Here is an 18,268-nt window from a genome sequence, read left to right as displayed (position 1 = left end):
GCCCACTGATGTGCTTTCTGTCACTATCAATTAGACTTGCCTTTCCTACGGTTTCATATAAATGTACTCATTCAATAAGTACTTTTTATGTCTGACTTTTTTCACTCACTGGAGTGTTTCTGAGATTATTTCCATGATGTTGAGAGTATCAGTAGTTCCCTTCTTGTTGCTATATAGCACTCTGTTACCTGGTGTGCAAGAATTACCCGTTCATCGGTTGGTGGACATTTGGGAACAATGGAATGTCCATAAATTCCTGGTGGGAATGTAAAATTAAACAACCAATTTGAGAAGTGATTTGGCAGTTTCTGACAAAGTTACATATATACTTACAATACAAATCAACCATTCCATTCTTAGCTATTTACCAGAGAAATGAAAATATATATCCACCCTCAAACTTGTACACAACTGTACATATCAGCTTGATTCACAATAGACCACACCAACTTCAGTAACTTTCCTTTTGTTTTTAAATTCTTTACAGACATAGTACCCTCCTATTTTCCTGCATGCAGAATAGACTGCTTCTATAACCCCTGACTTCAGACATGGGGTGACACTGCTTCAGAGTGGCAATGGAAATTCCAAGTTATTACATACTAGAGTCAATCTCTATTATCAAGTTATCAATGAAGACTATAAGCCATCTATAAATAAGTTATAAGCCACTGCAATACCTAAAATCAGCCACCAATAAAGGAAAGAAAATGTTTAGAGGAAATGGCTATCCTATTTTTCTCTCAAGTGTCATTTATTAGAAGATTCCTTTTACTTAGCATCCAAGAAAGATGGAGTTCATAAAAAGTTCTGAAAAGCTAACTGCAATTTTTATGAAGTTTTTTTTTACTTTCAAAATTAAAAAGAGAGAAAAAGATCATATTTCCAATTTTCAGAAGTTATGTAAAAAATAAATACTAATTGTAGTTTGAAATGGAATAAGATAAATTAGCCAGTGTGTGTTAACTGTCCATCTATTATGGGTCTATATCAGATACCAGAAGATACTTCAGAAGGAAAACATCCACATTCTGGTCTTTTGGATTTCAAATAAAGTTGAAGAGACAAAACTAGAATACATAATAGCAAAAACACGAAACTGTATCATACATTGTAAGTGTTTGAGGAGTCTACCAGTGAAGAAGCTACAAGTTCTAGAACAATATACCACTATTAACTAAATTATTGATTATGAGAATGATGTAATGTTTATTGAGTAACTACTCTTGTTAGATTCTCTTCCAGGTCATCTACATTCATAATTTCATTTGCTATGCACAACTATTCTAAAGGATAGATGCAATTTTCATTTTTCTCTTACAAGTGAAGAAATTGAGGCACAAAGAGATTAAATGACTTCACCAAGATCACAGAATCAGTGGCAGGACAAGAATTTGAATGAAAACAGTCAGTACCCAAGAATTGCACTTTATTTTATTTTTATTTTTTAAAAAGATTTTATTTAATTTATTTGAGAGAAAGAACACACACACACAGAGGGGGAGGGACAGAGGGCAAAGCAGAATCCCTGCTGAGCAGGGAGCCAGATGGCAGGCTCCATCTCAGGACCCCGAGATCATGACCTAAGCCAAAAGCAGACACTTAATTGACTGAGCCGTGCAGGCTCAACCTGCACCCAAGAACTGCACTTTGTGTTACCCTAAACTATCAAAGATTTCATTAAGGGGGTGGTAATTGGGTTGAGCTTTTACGAAGTGTCATATTTAAGTGAGAGAAAATAACAGAACACTTCAATGGGAAGGAGGTTATAATAACAGAAATTAAAAGTCAGAATGAATATTACATGTTTTAAGAATAACAATGCTTAATTAGGCTTGAAGTTCATGATGCAATGTATCATGGGAGATAGAGCTGGGATGAATTTGATTCTCAGAGGATTTTAGAATTTCATTGAGCACATTCTTGATGAGGTAGAAAATATGGGCGTCATTATAAGCTTTCTAAAATAGTCACATGATGAAAGTCATGTTTATGGACAATTAGTCTTTAATAAGCATGAAGGTGACATGGAAGGAAAAAAGAGCAAGAGTCATAGAATTCAGCTGGCAAGGTGTTAAAATAGTGTAAGCTAAATTAAGATGAGAAAAGAATATATGGACCAAAAAAATAATTTGAGGGAATAATTATCAAAATCATTGGCTAGACACAGAGAATTAAAGTGAGTACTGAGTCAAAGATACCTTTCAAACTTTGAGTGTAGGTGATTAAGACATTGGGTGGCATCACTGACAATGACAGAAACCTGGAGGCACAAAAATTTGTTAACTTTGAGATAAGGGACTAGACTGTAAAATTCTCTGAGAGCAGGATGGTGTCACATTTACCAGTTTAGCCTTAGCCATATGAGAGGCACAATGCCTGGCACATAGTGGATGGCCAAGAAAATGTTTCTGAAGATGCTTGGCACATAATAAGTGGTAAAGAAAATATTTTTTTTTAATTTTTTATTTTTTATAAACATATATTTTTATCCCCAGGGGTACAGATCTGTGAATCACCAGGTTTACACACTTCACAGCACTCACCAAAGCACATACCCTCCCCAAAGTGGTGATGCAACATGGGGGCTTAAGTGGGTAGGAGAAGAAAATATTTTTTTAAATATATGATTGAATATAGTTATGGTAAGACAGTGAAACAAGAACTCAACAGGCATCTATAGGTCTACAATTTAATGAGGGAGTAAAGTGGGTATACAGTTTGAGGAATTGTCTGAATAGAGGACAGTCTTAAAGAGCCATGAGGATTAATTAATTCATGAAAGAGAAATTTGTTTTGAAAAAAAAAATCTGGAGGAGCTGTTATAAAAACCTCCTACTTGAGGTCTTAAAGGATTTCTTTCAATTCAAAAATTATGAAGAAAAATAAATGCTTATTTAGTACTTGTGTCACAGAACAGTCTTTTTGCATTTAACCCTGCTGGGGGAGCTTATGGGGTGCTGATCAGCTTGACACATATTTCCTTGCAAAGTCACTGACATATATAGCTAATACGTAAGAATGTAGAATACATTTATCCATCTTACTCAGATCCAGTATCATTTGATGAAGATGAGACTATCTCAGTCTGCTTAATTCCAAGTGAGAAATACCTAATTATTTTTTGAAAGTGCATACCAGAAAATATTAGATCATATTCATAGCTCATGTTTTAACATGTAGGAATGCTATACACAAAAACGATGGCAGTGGTATAAGGAGACAAAAGAGACCAGAAGAGCAGATATTAATCCAAAGAGACTTCAGTGATACTTTAATAAAGAATTACATTTTAGAAAGAGGCTGGATGTAGTTTATTAATTAAAGGTGTTTGAAACAAGAGCATGCACTTTCTCCCATGCTCCTCTGAAAGAGCTAACACTTCTCAATAGGTCTAACTTCTGTTTGTTTCTTTATTACCTATACTCAACCTGTTCCATTCTATGAAGTGTTTATCTAAAACTAGATAATTTTATTCATAAACAATTCACCTAATCAAATATGTGAAATTGCAGTATATCAAAATATGATGGAAGCCAAAACAATAAATGTCAGTGCCCCTGTCAACTGAACCCCTAGCCTGATCACGTTTTTATTCTACTCCTCATCTTGAAAAGATTATTATATTATATTATATTATATTATATTATATACATTATATTATATTGTCTTTTTTTTTGAGGGGGCATATCTCTGGCATTCTCATAGTTGTCTTTAAAAAGTTTACTTCCCTCTATTCTATTTTTTCCCTTTACTCTAAAAACGAGTCTAGATATGTGTCTATGAAAGATTGCTTCATTCACACATCTGGTGAAGAAATCTTAAGATGTATTGAATCACTGCTATAGAATTCCTGTGGTTATTTCTTATTGTTCTTTCCATACCATTGCTACTCTCCTAGAGGAAAAAGTATCAGCTTCTCCACTTCCAACTATTAACCTCATCATGTTTCTAAGTAAGAAAATACTCTAGTCAACCAAACAGCATTGTGCTGCTAGCAAAGGTTAAAAGTATCGTCTTCTGGGAAAGAAACAGGTTAAATTGGGCAGCAGCCTTTTGGCAATGGTCGGAATGAAACTGCCACTTGTGGCCAGCAAGCTGCCAGCTGTCCTCTAGACAATTAATTGTGCACGAACACACATATCAAGAAAACATATCATGGCCCTAAGACAGAATGAATTCCAATAAAGAGAATGAAAGGCAATTATGTCTCTTTGAGGCCAGGAAATGCATCAGTTTTGGGGGAAGAGTTTCCTGGACAACTGGATCCATCCACTTAAGAGGTGAAGCAAAAACCTAGATGTGGAGTTCCCAGTTCAGCAGCTTGATGTTGGGAAACCAGTACGGAAGAAACAGAATCTTACTCATAGTCACGAGCTATGCTCTTCATTGTTTTGCACGATGATGTCCAACATATCTTCTAGAAAGCTTTTCAACATGGGTTTTTTTCTGTTGCTATTCATGAATTTAGCCATTCCTTGCTCATTGGCCATTTCACTGATCCAGGACATTAATTATCTGATCTTTCTGATGACAGAGAAGCATGCACATTCTTTGTGAAGACCCAGGGAAACTCTTCCTTGTATCACTTTGGCATAGTATTTATGGCCATTTTGGAATTTGCCATTTGATTCTGATGCTATACCTATGCTCAAAGAATTTTTTTTAATATTTTATATATATTTTTTGACAGAGAAAGACAGAGCAAGAGAGGGAACACAGACAGGGGAAATAGGAGAGGGAGAAGCAGGCTTGTTGCAGAGCAGGGAGCCTGATGTAGAGCTCCATCCCAGGACCCTGGGATCATGACCTGAGCCAAAGGCAGATGCTTTACCACTGAGCCACCCAGACAGCCACACAGAATTTTTAAAGAAAGACTCTTTTGGTGGAAGGATCCTTGGCATTAAGAAGTTTGTGGTTTTTCAATTTTTCCCTAATTGACTACCCTAGCATCTAGCACTCAAGTTGGAGATCAGGCTCAAGTTTTTTTCTTTCTAAAGCTGACAGGTTTTAGTTAATCAGTAGTTAGGGACTACTACTCTACAACCTCAGGAACACATATTGTTAGACTTCCTCAACCATGTAAAAATGCTCTTACAGATGTTATAAAGCCATTTTTAAACATAGAAGTCCTATTCTCTTTTTTTTTAATTAATTTTTTATTTTTTATAAACATATATTTTTATCCCCAGGGGTACTATTCTTTTTAGAAGGCCAGAATTAAAAGTATCGTGAAAGAGGATATCTGTAAACTATACTATACTGAAAGTGTAACATAAAAGTTTCCAAAATTTGAGTTGAAATTGATGTAGTGTTTTATCCCAACAGAACCTACCAATTTTTTCCCAAAAGTTAAACAGTTGTCACGTAAAATACTTTTTAATTTCCAAAATTTGAGTTGAAGTTCATATAATGTTCTAGAACAACAGAACCTACTAATTTTTTTCAGAAGAGTTAAACAGTTTGTACATAAAATATTTTCCAAAACCGTCACCCAAAGAATGAAAATAAATGACTGATTATTAGAAACAGAATCTCAGTGCTACTACTATTAGTCAATTCGGTATAACCACGTGCATTTCTTCTGTTTCCCAACATTTAGTTCGATGATAGATGGATCACAAAGCATAAAAAAGTGAACTCTACATATAAGGATGCAGAAATATATTTTATAATTACTTGTAAAATAATTTGAGCAGAAGTATTTTTAAATGTAGAGACTGAGGGGCGCCTGGGTGGCTCAGTGGGTTAAGCCGCTGCCTTCGGCTCAGGTCATGATCTCAGGGTCCTGGGATCGAGTCCCACATCGGGCTCTCTGCTCAGCAGGGGGCCTGCTTCCCTTCCCCTCTCTCTGTGATCTCTTCCCTTCCTCTCTCCTACTGTGATCTCTCTCTGTCAAATAAATAAATAAAATCTTTTAAAAAAAATGTAGAGACTGATAAATTATCTTAGACTTATGGACTTAGATAATACAGATATTTATCAGCAAGGAAATCACTTAATATGTCATATTGAAATCATAATAGAATATTTCTATGTCATTGAAGGTGGTTATAATGAAGTAATTGAGCTATTTATATTGAAAAAAATAATTTCCCTTACATGTAAAATATATATTTTGCTTCCAAATAAAACTTTTCTAAAGGAAACAATTAGGATCTGAGGGAAAAAAAAAAAACCTATTGGCTTGCACACTGGCTGAAAACCTCCAAAATCTACTTCTTGAGATGAAAAAAAAAAAAAGCACATTTACCATCTTTTGATCTTCTCGGTTCCATAATTTAATAAGCACAAGGAAATGATACATGTAAATGAGTTGATATTAGAGTAAGTGTCTCTAATTTTTATTACCTCAGTTTTCTAGGCAAATAATATCTATTTGTTCTTATAATCTATTAAAGGGAGGCCTTCAATTTGGTTTCCTTTTCCATAAGTCAATGATACATTCATTCTAGTCCATAGAATTCATTGGCACCCTTGAGGTTAGTCTCTTCCTTCCGTGTAATCACCCTTTGGCAGTCCTCATACTTGGGAAGGTATAAAACTCCACTAAATCCCCTTATGTTTTCTCTTCAATGGCAAAATAGTATGCTGATTGACTTAATAAATGCAAGATAAAATTTAAGGCCACTTCTCAGACCTTGGGCTATTACTAAGTATGAGGCTAAGTTATTTCTTTGTTATAACTCTATTAAGTTCATAAGCTTAACTAATTTATTATAAATTCTGAAATTACAGGGAAATGTATATAAACCTTTTAGATTCTATTCTAAAAGTTATCTTTTTCCTATTCCTTCCTTTCATTTTGGAAACTGAAGAAATGTGATCAGTTTGGGAGTATCTTAACTTTCCGCTTGATGTCATAATGTAATGTCATCTTATTAGTGACTTTCCCCTATTGACATTTTGCAACATACACTTATTGTCTTTTGACTGATAATAAATCAATCAAGGCAGCAATAGAAACCAGTATTGTTCCTGTACTCATGGAGCAAGGTGTGCTGAAGGTACTAAGAACCAATGAAATAAAATTCACATGTAGTAATTTCTCTTCTATAGTATAAATAACTAGTGCCTGCCAACCTTCAGAATTAGCTGATAGTTACTCAGCCTTATAAGGAATATTCTTTTAAAAAATCAAAAAATGCTACATTAATTGGACCTTAATCCATCAATATCCTTAATTGTAGATTACAATTAACATTAATTTAATTAAAATTTTAAAAGTTGTGGGGCACCTGGGTGGCTCAGGGGGTTAAAGCCTCTGCCTTCGGCTCAGGTCATGATCCCAGGGTCCTGGGATCAAGCCCAGCATCGGGCTCTCTGCTCCGCAGGGAGCCTGTTTCCCTTCCTCTCTCTCTGCCTGCCTATCTGCCTGCTTGTGATCTCTGTCTGTCAAATAAATAAATAAAATCTTTTTAAAAAAATTTAAAAGTTGTGCAGACATAATAAATTGCTGAAAAGGGAAACCATATAAATGGGAATTTGGAAATTCCCCTTTTGAAGCTCATTGAAAGTAATTAGCAACGTAACACTACTCTTAGAAAAAAATGAGAGTTGGAGAGACTAAAAGACCTAATATTTTTGTGGGCTTTATTATGAACCAGACACTATTTTAACTTCTTTACATTTTTCTTTCATTTAAACTTTGCCCAAGTAGTATCCTCATTTTACAGAGAAAGAAACTAAGATGTAGAAAGGTTAAGAATTTTCCTAAACGTTACATAGTCAGTAGACGATAGCACCAGTAAGTGAACCCAGTCATCTTACTCAGGGCCCTAGGGTGCTGCCACCCCACCATGGTAAAGATATTACCTCAGAGAATAAAGATGAGTTATTTTACATATTTGCTGAAATCAGAAGAAGAAAAAAACAAAAATAAGGAAAGAAATAGAAAATTTGAAATCAGATAGAAGATAACTTGAGAGAATGGCATAAGAAGAAAGATTCCTGAGAGAAACAGTTGAGCTGCTTTTTTTGAATATTTATGAATATGAGAAATATATGCAAACCACAGCTCATTCCAGATCTCAAAGCTGTTTCTTGTACTCATGTGATTCTTGTATAGCATAATTTTCTCCACTAGAGCCAAGAGTTTATTTTCTCTGTATTATTATTTACTAACATAAAGAGCTGAGAATATTTTTATAAACTTTAACAAATTCAATTACAATATTAATGTATACAAATATAATATTAATTTATTAATGAAGAATATTTTAATTTAAACATTAAAAACATTTTAAAAGCATATGTATATGATGCTAATTTCAAGTTAGCACAGTATTATAATATAGAAATAATAGTGTGTTATAGGCATATTAAAATTAATGTAATTTTTCTAGCACTTTTTTATTAGATTTTTTTAATGATTTTTTACTTTTGGAAAAAAAATCAAATCTCCAAAGAATAAAATTACTTTTTACTAAATTAAGTTATAATTTTCAGCATAGGTAAAGTGTTTCAGTAAGTTTTGTGAACTATTGACTCAGAAATTTTTATTCCTTTTCAAAATTATATTGTTATATATTTTTTGTCATATTATCAATGATTACACTAACTGAAAATCTGGCTCGGTTTTTCCATTTGTAAAATGTCTTGGGAAATATATTTCATATTAATGACTTTGTTGAATATTATAATTAAAATGTTAATATTACATTCATATAGCTTATAGTATTTTAAATAAAGGTTTTCTGTAAGAACAATGAAGACTCACATTTAAAGCTTTCTTTTCTTTAATATATCCTGGCTCTAAGCCTTTAAAAGCAGCTCTTAAAATTGTAATATTCATGCTGAAACTTTACTATCTTCACTAGAAGTTCATATATTCAGACCAAGATCTCAGAAAAAATTCAATTATCTAAAACGACTGTTTATAAATACTGAGGTATTCACACACCATTAAGATGAAATATACTATTTTTTAAAAAATGGTTTTATTTATTTTAGAGAGAGAGGAGACAGAGAGGGTGCATGAGTGGGGGGAGGGGCAGAAGGCAAGGGAAAGAGAGAATCCCAAGCAGTAGACTCCCTGCTTGTGGAGCCTAGGGCAAGGGCTCAATATCAGGACCCTGAGCTCATGACCCAAGCCAAAATCAAGAGTCAGACACTTAACTGACTAAGCCAGGCACCCCTAAGCTATTCTTTAAAAAAAAAAATGAAAAGTAAAAAATAAAACAATCACATTCTTTTGTGTTTTGGGGGTAAATTCTTTCAATAAAATCTGTAATCTTTAGAACTAAAATGGACAGCAGTAGAAAAGCTAATACAGTCCTGCCATTTTACTTTTGAGCAAAATAAGTCCCAGTGAGCTAAGCAGCTTGCCCAGGGTCGCACCAGCAAGGTGGCAGGGTGCTTGTCTCAGGCCCATAGCTCAGGTTCTTACCACACCACCATACCGCATGGGAAGAGACATAACAATTCTCATGAAGAAGGAAGTACCATCGATGTACTCTAATGTTTTGTTGGTTGTTGTTTTTTTTTTTTTTTAAACAAATTGGAGCCACACCTCAATGCCGATCATACCTCCCCAACTGGAAAAGTGTGGTCTTCTGAATCATCAGCAGTTGCACTCTGTGTGCCGGCCACCGCTTGGAGCTTCTCTGTGCTATGAAGTATTAATAATTACTTCACGGAGTTGAACTAGCTGGCACAAAATTGATCATGTTCTTATCGGGCTATATCAGGACTCGAAATCTCAGTCACTAAACACGTTGGACTTGTTTCCTTTCTTGTTGCCAGTGACTCTCGTTATTTTCCAGCCTCCCAGCCCTGACCTGGCTGATAGAGATCAGATGGTGACTGGATAGAAGCTGCCCCAGTCCTGGGTCCATGATGTATGCGTAAGTACTCAGCTTTTCTCAGTCAGAGTTACCAACAGACACAACTCCTGAGACAGGCAGGACAAATACTGGCTGGTCAAGAGTGCTTTAAAAATAAGGTGGTTTTTTTTGGTTTGTTTTGGGTTTTTTTTTAATGTGCGTTACTGTATTTTGGGTTAAAGTTTTATTTTGTTGCTATTTCTACACACAAGAATTTTTTAAACAAAAGGAGCCAACGTGTTCCTTTCTAAATAACAGAAATAGAAATGATGTGCAGTAACATATCGAACTATATTATATTTAAACATTTAGAAAAACCTATGCTTCGAAAGAACGATTTATAATAGTTTAATTTCTTTGGTATGATCAGTAGCTTGGTACAAATTTTTGTCTGTATTGCTTTGTGAAGTATATCTGGAAAACCTGAAATATAAAAGGAGAGTTAATTGGAATTTCAATTTTTAATTCTAAATAGTGAAAAGTGTGGTAGCATTAAGATTATATGTATCATGAATGAAGGATGAAAATTAAAATATTTATATCTAAATATCTAAATAATGATTGAGTTAGAAAAATCTACAATGTATGTGACATTTTTCACAATTGAACTCCAAAATAATTGATCAAGTAATGAATTTATGGTAAATAAATTTGTATATGTATATACATTTAGGTAATTTCAGGCTATCATTTTATAGACTCATAAATGAATAACTGATATTCAATATGAGTGATTTCGTTCAAGTGCCTGCTTAGTCTAACCTTGTTTCTTCTCAGAGAGGTCCTTGACTTCTCTATAGACACCAATTTCCCATGTGGTCTGCTGACTGAGGTTTCAAACTTAGTCATGTTTCTGTGACCATTATAATTGTACAGTCATTTGATTTTTGTCTTCAATGAAGAATAATACTTTAAGCCTGTAGGCTCCAGCACTCTTAGATAATGAGTGCTCTTGCCCTTCCTAAATCAGTCTGAAATAATAGCATGAGCCTGAGGAAGATGATCTATTTCACACATAGAGAGAGCTTCTCTCCAAAGGCCATTTCAGGACAGCTTGATATAGTATATCATAGGTACCTCTTCTTAAATCTGAAAGGTGTACTTCTTTTTTTATGATTTATTTATTTATTTTAGAGAGGGAGGAGAACAAGTGGGAGGGGCAGGGTGGGAGGGACAGAGAGAATCTCAAGGGGAGTCCACACTGAGCACAGAACCTGACATGCAGCTCGATCTCATGATCCTGAGATCATGACCTGAGCTGAAATCAAGAGTCAGACACTTAGGGTCACCTGGGTGGCTCAGTGCATTAAGCCTCCGCCTTCGGCTCAGGTCATGATCTCAGGGTCCTGGGATGGAGCCCCACATCGGGCTCTCTGCTCAGCAGGGAGCCTGCTTCCCCCTCTCTCTCTGCCTGCCTGTCTGCCTACTTGTGATCTCTCTCTGTGTGTCAAATAAATAAGTAAAATCTAAAAAAAAAAAAAAAGAGTCAGACACTTAACCAATTGTGCCACTCAGGTGCCCCACAAGAGGTATACTTCTTATTAAATATGATAAAGTGTTATTTCTTCTTTTTAAAGATTTATTTATTTATTAGAGAGAGAGAAAACATGAGTGAGGGGGGAGGGTCAGTGGGAAAGAATATCAAGCAGATTCCCCACTCAGTGCAGATCCTGATGTGGGGCTTGATCTCAAGATCCTGAGATCATGACCTGAGCCAAAATCAAGAACATTTTAACTGACTGATCAATCCAGAGACCCCTGAAAGTATCATTTCTAATTCACAAAGATAAGGACAGAGTAAGACAAAATGTACAGATAGAAAAATTACTTTTACATATAACAAACATTCATATAACTATAGTATCCTAACAATTTCAGTTTTAAAGAATTAGCAAAGAACTTGAAGTTCTCTCATTCTCATTTTGCTCAGAATCCTGTGGTATGCTTTTTCTATCAGTGGAATTCTTCTCTTCCCAACTTCTGGTATCATCTCCATTCACTCACTTTCCCACCTAAAGGTATTACTACCAACACATGAAATTTCTATATTGAAGCCTCACCAGGTTGGATCTAGAGTTTATAATTCTGTATCTCTTATGATTAAGTAACTCTTCTAACTGGATTCTAGAACAGTATTATTTTTAACACAGATCCTCTGTCAAAAAAGTGGATTGTGATATAGAGATTAAAAGGTTAGGCAGTGGGTTCACTGACTTCCTTAGTAAAGGCATTTTGCTCAAGGGGCAAAGAGTCTCAGTTTCAAAGAACGAATGAATTAGATGCTATAGCTTCTCAGAAGTTCGTTCTTCTCACTGTAGTGTAGTGGAAAGTGTACTAGCATGAGATTTAGATGTGTTCTGGATCCAGCTTTGTGCTCATTTGTCTTGACAAGTCACTTACCTCCAAGACTTCACTTCTGCTACATGTAAAGTGTGGGGAGTTTACATTAATGTAAATGGAGGAGGAGTTGTCACCATTAATGGGACTTGAAGTCATTTCTGTGAGTAAACACAAAGCTATTTTATTGATTTGTTACTTAGTTTATCTGGGTATTATTCATTTTGTTTTTTTTTTCTTTGTTAAATTAAATAACTGTGAAGTAATATCTGGTATTAACTTTGTTATATTTTTACTATATCATAACTAGTAAGTCTAAGTATTGTATTGTGGAACTGTTGTTTTAGATATATGATTATGTGTATGTTCTATGCTGTGATATAGAACACTTCTTACTGTGGGTCATGGTCAAAAATATTTTAAAAACACTACATTAGCCTTAAAGTCCTTTTAAATTCCATGATTTCAAAGAACTTAATAGCTAGTTAATATGGAGGACATTAACTTTCTTGAGACTCTAAAAACCATTTAAATTATCCCAAAGTATAGATTTTTTTCCCACTAGTCCTTAAATTTGATGCCTCCCACAGGTGAGGCAAAAATAAGAGATATGGTTACCAGCAATATAGATACTTTAGTGGCAGGAGGCCACACCCTGATGGCACAATCTGACAAATATGAAAAAATAAGTATAAAGAATGTCACAGGGATAACCCCTCAACCTCATAAAGCCTTCTCTGAACATATAATGATTGAGTTTTGTCTAAAAAAAAAAATCTATTTGGAATTATTGGAAGAGAAGGAAGTAGGGATCCTGGGCTAGGAGAACGCAGCCCTTGCAAAGGTCATGATGCTTAACATACATGGGCAAACAGAGGTTGGATATTATGAGAAGAAATGAGTGATCTGTCAGACTATGAAGGGCCTTTTATATCAGATTAAAATCTCTGAACTTTATTAAGAGAGTTGAGTAAAAATTTAAGCGCAAGGAAGAAATGATATAATTTGTGATTGAGAACAATTAGGGTAGACCAGAGTAGTCTGGTGGTTCTACTGTTTCCTGGTACAGTTGCAGAACTAGATGAAGGGAATGGCAAGGAGACTGCCTATGTACAAGTTGTTTCTTCTGCCTAAAATGAGTGTTCCTTCTCATGGTTGATGAGACCCCATATCTTCCTTGAAGATTCTAATCAAAATAACTGTGAAAATTTTCTCTTACATCACATATTATGTCTTCATAATTCCTGAAGCACAGCCATCCTGTTAAAAAAAAAAATCACACAGGGGCACCTGGGTGGCTCAGTGGGTTAAAGCCTCTGCCTTCAGCTCAGGTCATGATCCCAGGGTCCTGGGATCGAGCCCCGCATCGGGCTCTCTGCTCCGTGGAAAGCCTGCTTCCTTCTCTCTCTCTCTCTGCCTGCCTCTCCGCCTACTTGTGATATCTCTCTCTGTCAAATAAATAAATAAAATCTTTAAAAAAAAAAATCACACAAACAGGGGTGCTGGGGGCTTAGTTGGTTAAGCCTCCAACTCTTGATTTCAGGTCAGGTCATGATCTCAGGGTTATTAGATGAAGCCACACATTGGGCACTGGGCGTGGAGGCTGCTTAAGATTTTCTCTCTCTCCCTCTACTCTTCCCCCACACTCTCTCTCTGAAAAAGAAAAATCAAATAAACATTAATACTTCTGTTGGCACTTCTCTGTATGGTTAACTATTTGTTTACAATTATGGCCCACAGTTTAACAGATGGCTCTCTGTATTCCCAGGCCAAACACATTTCCTGGCCCAATGTAGACCCTCAACATTTGTCTGTTGACTTATGGAAACATATGCCAAACATAAACATAAAGCTGAAGAACAGAGACTAAGAAAAGAGAAGTTGGAGTAAATGAAAATTTCAAGTTTACTTTTTTTTTTTAAGGATTTGTTTATTTATTTGAGAGAGAGAGTACATATGGCAGAAGGAGCAGGACTCTCAAGCAGACTCCATCCTGAGCATGGAGCCCAACAAGAGCCTCTATCTCATGAACCTGAGATCACAATCTGAGCCAAAACCAAGAGTCCAATGTCCAACAGACTATGCCACCCAAGACCCCGGAGTTTACTTTCATTACAAATCTATTTGAGAAGGCCTATGAGATAATTTGAGATAGTAATCAGAAGGTAAATAAAAAGTTAAATAGTGGAGAGAATTCATTTGAAGTAAACTTCTACCATGGGAATTTATTGTAGAAGAGATGAAAACATCATATAAATGACTATAGACTAGATGTTATAGTTTTATTTATTCATTAATTCAACTAATGCTTATTATTCTAACTTATGGCATACCAGTAGCCCATTACATACACACATAATATATATACATATATACATGTATACACATACTATATATACACATATCTATAGTGAGTTTATATTATGTGAGCATATTTACACATATTGCATGCACATAAATATACACATAGACATGTATATGAGTGTAAGAAACATTCTCTACTTTTATGGTGTTTACAATTTAGAGGAGACATGGTAAACAACTAAAACAAATGGATATGAATTTAAAATGTGATCAGTATGAGGTAAAGGTTTTATGCTTTTTTCCAAAAATCTTTTCTACTTAGCTTTATTTCTTTTGATAATTTCTGGAATCAGTGAAAATCCTGGTAGTGATAACTGCTGGCATTTTTTTAAAAATAAACTTTCAGTTTATATGATAACACTCTACAGCCTACTTTTGTCCACAGATAAATGAAAGCTAAATTTGTGAAATGCATTTGAAAATGTTAAATATTGAAAAAGTTTCCCACTAAAGTCTTCTGAAGATCTAAATAGGATCTAACCCTCTTAACACTATTTAACAATTGTAGGAAGACATGAAAACCAGTACCTTGACCAAGAAAATACTTCCGTGTTGCTGTGTCCAGTTATTTGTGGTAGCCTTTAAAAAGGATGTTGTGTCTTTGGAGTACTATGGGGTTCAATGTGTTAACGTAATGGATGGATATTTGGAGAAAAATAGCAAGAAATTTTTCATGCTCTTGAATCATATATTCATTATATGGTTTAATTATTTATGAAACGTTTGAATCCTTAACTTTTCAGGAACATTCACATTCGAAATTTAGGTTGAGAAGCCAATTCAAAGACATATGAGGGGTACCTGGGTGGCTCAGTGGGTTAAAACCTCTGCCTTTGGCTCGGGGTGCTGATCTCAGGGTGCTGGGATCGAGCCCTGCATTGGGCTGTCTGCTCAGTAGGGAGCCTGCTTGCCCCCCTCTCTCTTCCTGACTCTCTGCCTGCTTGTGATCTCTGTTTGTCAAATAATTAAATAAAATATTCAAAAAAAAAGACATATGAGAGATATTTGCTGTTTTCAATTCTGTACCTTTTATTTTCTTCCAATAGTGTAAATGACTAAACTTTGACTTTTCACTGATTCCCTTTAGTTGCCAGTAGTAAAATGTATTTAAATGTCTCTGATTATTTTGCAAAGTTTTTAAGATTTTATAATTAATTATTTATTACTGCTCAATATTTGAAAACAGGCTACTATATAGCATTCAGTAATTTATGTAACATTCTCATGGGGTAAAGATAGCAGCCCACAACTTAGGTATTTCATATATAATAAAAATAAATTATTTTAAAATATAACTATAGAAAATATACATTAGTGTGATCTACTAGTGGGAACCATATGAAATTGCTCCTTTTATGGTTAAAAATGACTGAGTATCAAAAATTTCATATGGTTCAAACTAATCAAATCTCTTCAAGGTCTTATTTTATGTATACACACACACACACACACATATATATGAAATGACTATATATATATATATATGGAATGACTGATGCAACTTAAAAATTACACGATTTAAGGAAACTATCAGGACATTTGAAAAATCCTTCATGCTATCTAAAAAACACTGGATGGCTTAGACACAAGAATGTCAAACAACCTTGGACACACATATCAAAAGATGAGATAAGATAGAGCAAGTTGGCAAAAATTAACTCCTGAAAATAAAAAAAATAAAAAAAAATCTAGTGCCAAACAGATTGTAGGGTGTGTCTGTAAACTACTGTAAGCAGAAAGGGGGGAAAAAAATCCAGTTAATCATTTGATCTATAAGGTATCCAACAATTGCCTTAACTCTTGTATCTCCCCCTTTTATACCCATTGACAGATTCTCTGCACCACTTCTTTTCATAATCCGTCAAATAAACCTGAATAAGTAAAAGGACTTAGAATGAATGATACCTTTAGTACAATGTGGCAGTGTAAAATCATAAGAGAAGATATACAAAGTAAGACTCTATGGCTTCATCTTGATTAAAGTTTTAAAAAGTTATTTAAAAATAGGTCCGCTAGTGGTCCCTGGTTGGCTCAGTCAGTTGGGCATCCACCTTCTGCTCAGGTCATGATCCTGGGATCATAGGATCAGGCCAAAGGTTGGGCTCTCTGCTTAGTTGGGGGTCTGCTTCTCCCTCTGCCTCTCCCCCTGCTCATGCTCTCTCTTTCACTCTCTTAATTAATAAGTTAATTAATTAATCAATTAAATAAATGTAAAAATCAGGTCAGTTATGTTACTCCCATCTTTCACACAGAACTCATGATTTTGGTCATATGTGTAGACATGAAGAAGTTGTAGAGACCTGTTACAGACTGGGTTGAACATAATAGCATAGACACCACCTTGAAACTACATCAGTGTTGTCATTTTAACTTTCCTCTCTACTAAGTCAGTGAGGCATTTCTTGTCCCATTATGGCCCTACTACCTATCTTCTCCTCCCTGTTATCATTCATCTTTCCATAATCATCTTCTTGATGATTACTATCCCCTGATTATACCTTCATTTCTAAACCCAGACTTCAGTAGTTTTAGTGTTACTGGCCACCATTTCTGCTACTGGCATGATAGAGGAAGGATTAATTTATTTTTCTATTGCTTATACCTCGTCACTTTTAAGAACATATTAACTCATGGGATATTGTGATTGGGTACTTGGGATATTACCAGATAAAATGGCTGAGACAACTATCTTCACTTTTTTGCATTATCAGTAGTCATCTTAAGAAATTTACCCTCTTTCAAGGAAAAGATAAACTTAGAATCCCTTTCATGAGTCATCTTCTTTGGGGCAACTATTTCTTACTTAAGACTGCTCCTGTGTTCCTTACCCATTGGCCCAACAAGAGCAGCAAGAATTTATTCAGTATTTAATACTTCTTTAAAATTGGCAAAACCATTCATTTCTCTTTATTGTTATTTATTTAACTGATTAGCTGTCACTATTCTCTTGTTGACAACAGCTTTTAAAAATGTTAAGCATTACTTAAATGAAACTGGCAACATGGAAGGATACAGCTTATTAACTGAGAATGGCTTCGTTCATAAACTGCTGGCTTTTGAATCAAATTTTTAGTAGTGTTGTGTAGACCTATTTGTATTGTGTGATTTGTCCTGACTCTCTCAGGGCTCTCCATTAGTCTGAAATTTGCATGACTGAAATAGAGTTGCAAAGAGCTCCATTTATTATCAAGGCACATAGTAAAGCCAACTGACTATATTCTTAGTATCCAATGAGAATAAACTAATCTACATACCTCCTATGTGTGATATTTTTAAACTGGAATTCAGGTTCAAAGATCAAGCTACATTCCCTCAAAAAAAATTTTTTTTAAAGTGGATCAGGAACTCAGGGAGAACATGCATTATCTCTAAACTAATGAGGATAAAGGATACTGTATTCAAGACTGTCTTTCTGGAAATGATTAAATAAATTTTAAATAAAATATACTTTGATACAAGGTTAATGTGTAAGGAGTTGTTCTAGGTGCCTAGAACTGGATTATCTGCTTTAATTATGTGTTACCTATTCATTAACATAAATGAAATAAACATTTAGAATGGAATCTACCTATTAGAATTGCATTTTCTTTGATTCATATACTAATGTTGCATTTATGCTACTTAACTGTTTAACTGTATAGGAGAAAATATATGGGAATTGCATTCTAAATCCTGCAGTGTACTTAATGAAATGTGGCTATTACTATTCATATGGCTATGAAATAAGTTTTTTTCTGGTTGTA

The 18,268-nt window shown here is 34.7% G+C and overlaps 1 protein-coding gene across 1 annotated transcript in view; it reads left to right on the top strand.

Annotated features, from left to right (window-relative positions):
- The window catches only part of TMPRSS11F (transmembrane serine protease 11F), a 90,364-nt gene that overhangs the window by 5,105 nt on the left and 66,991 nt on the right, over positions 1-18,268 (top strand). Inside the window, exon 2 of the mRNA XM_032334468.1 lies at positions 9,765-9,845. Within this exon, the coding sequence (XP_032190359.1) occupies positions 9,835-9,845 (11 nt within the window). The 5' untranslated portion in view covers positions 9,765-9,834. The remainder of the gene's footprint in view (positions 1-9,764; positions 9,846-18,268) is intronic.

Source organism: Mustela erminea, chromosome 2 (assembly GCF_009829155.1).
Source record: "Mustela erminea isolate mMusErm1 chromosome 2, mMusErm1.Pri, whole genome shotgun sequence".
NCBI lineage: Eukaryota > Metazoa > Chordata > Mammalia > Carnivora > Mustelidae > Mustela > Mustela erminea.
Note: the sequence above shows the minus strand (reverse complement) of the source record. Positions and strands in the feature narration are given on the sequence as shown.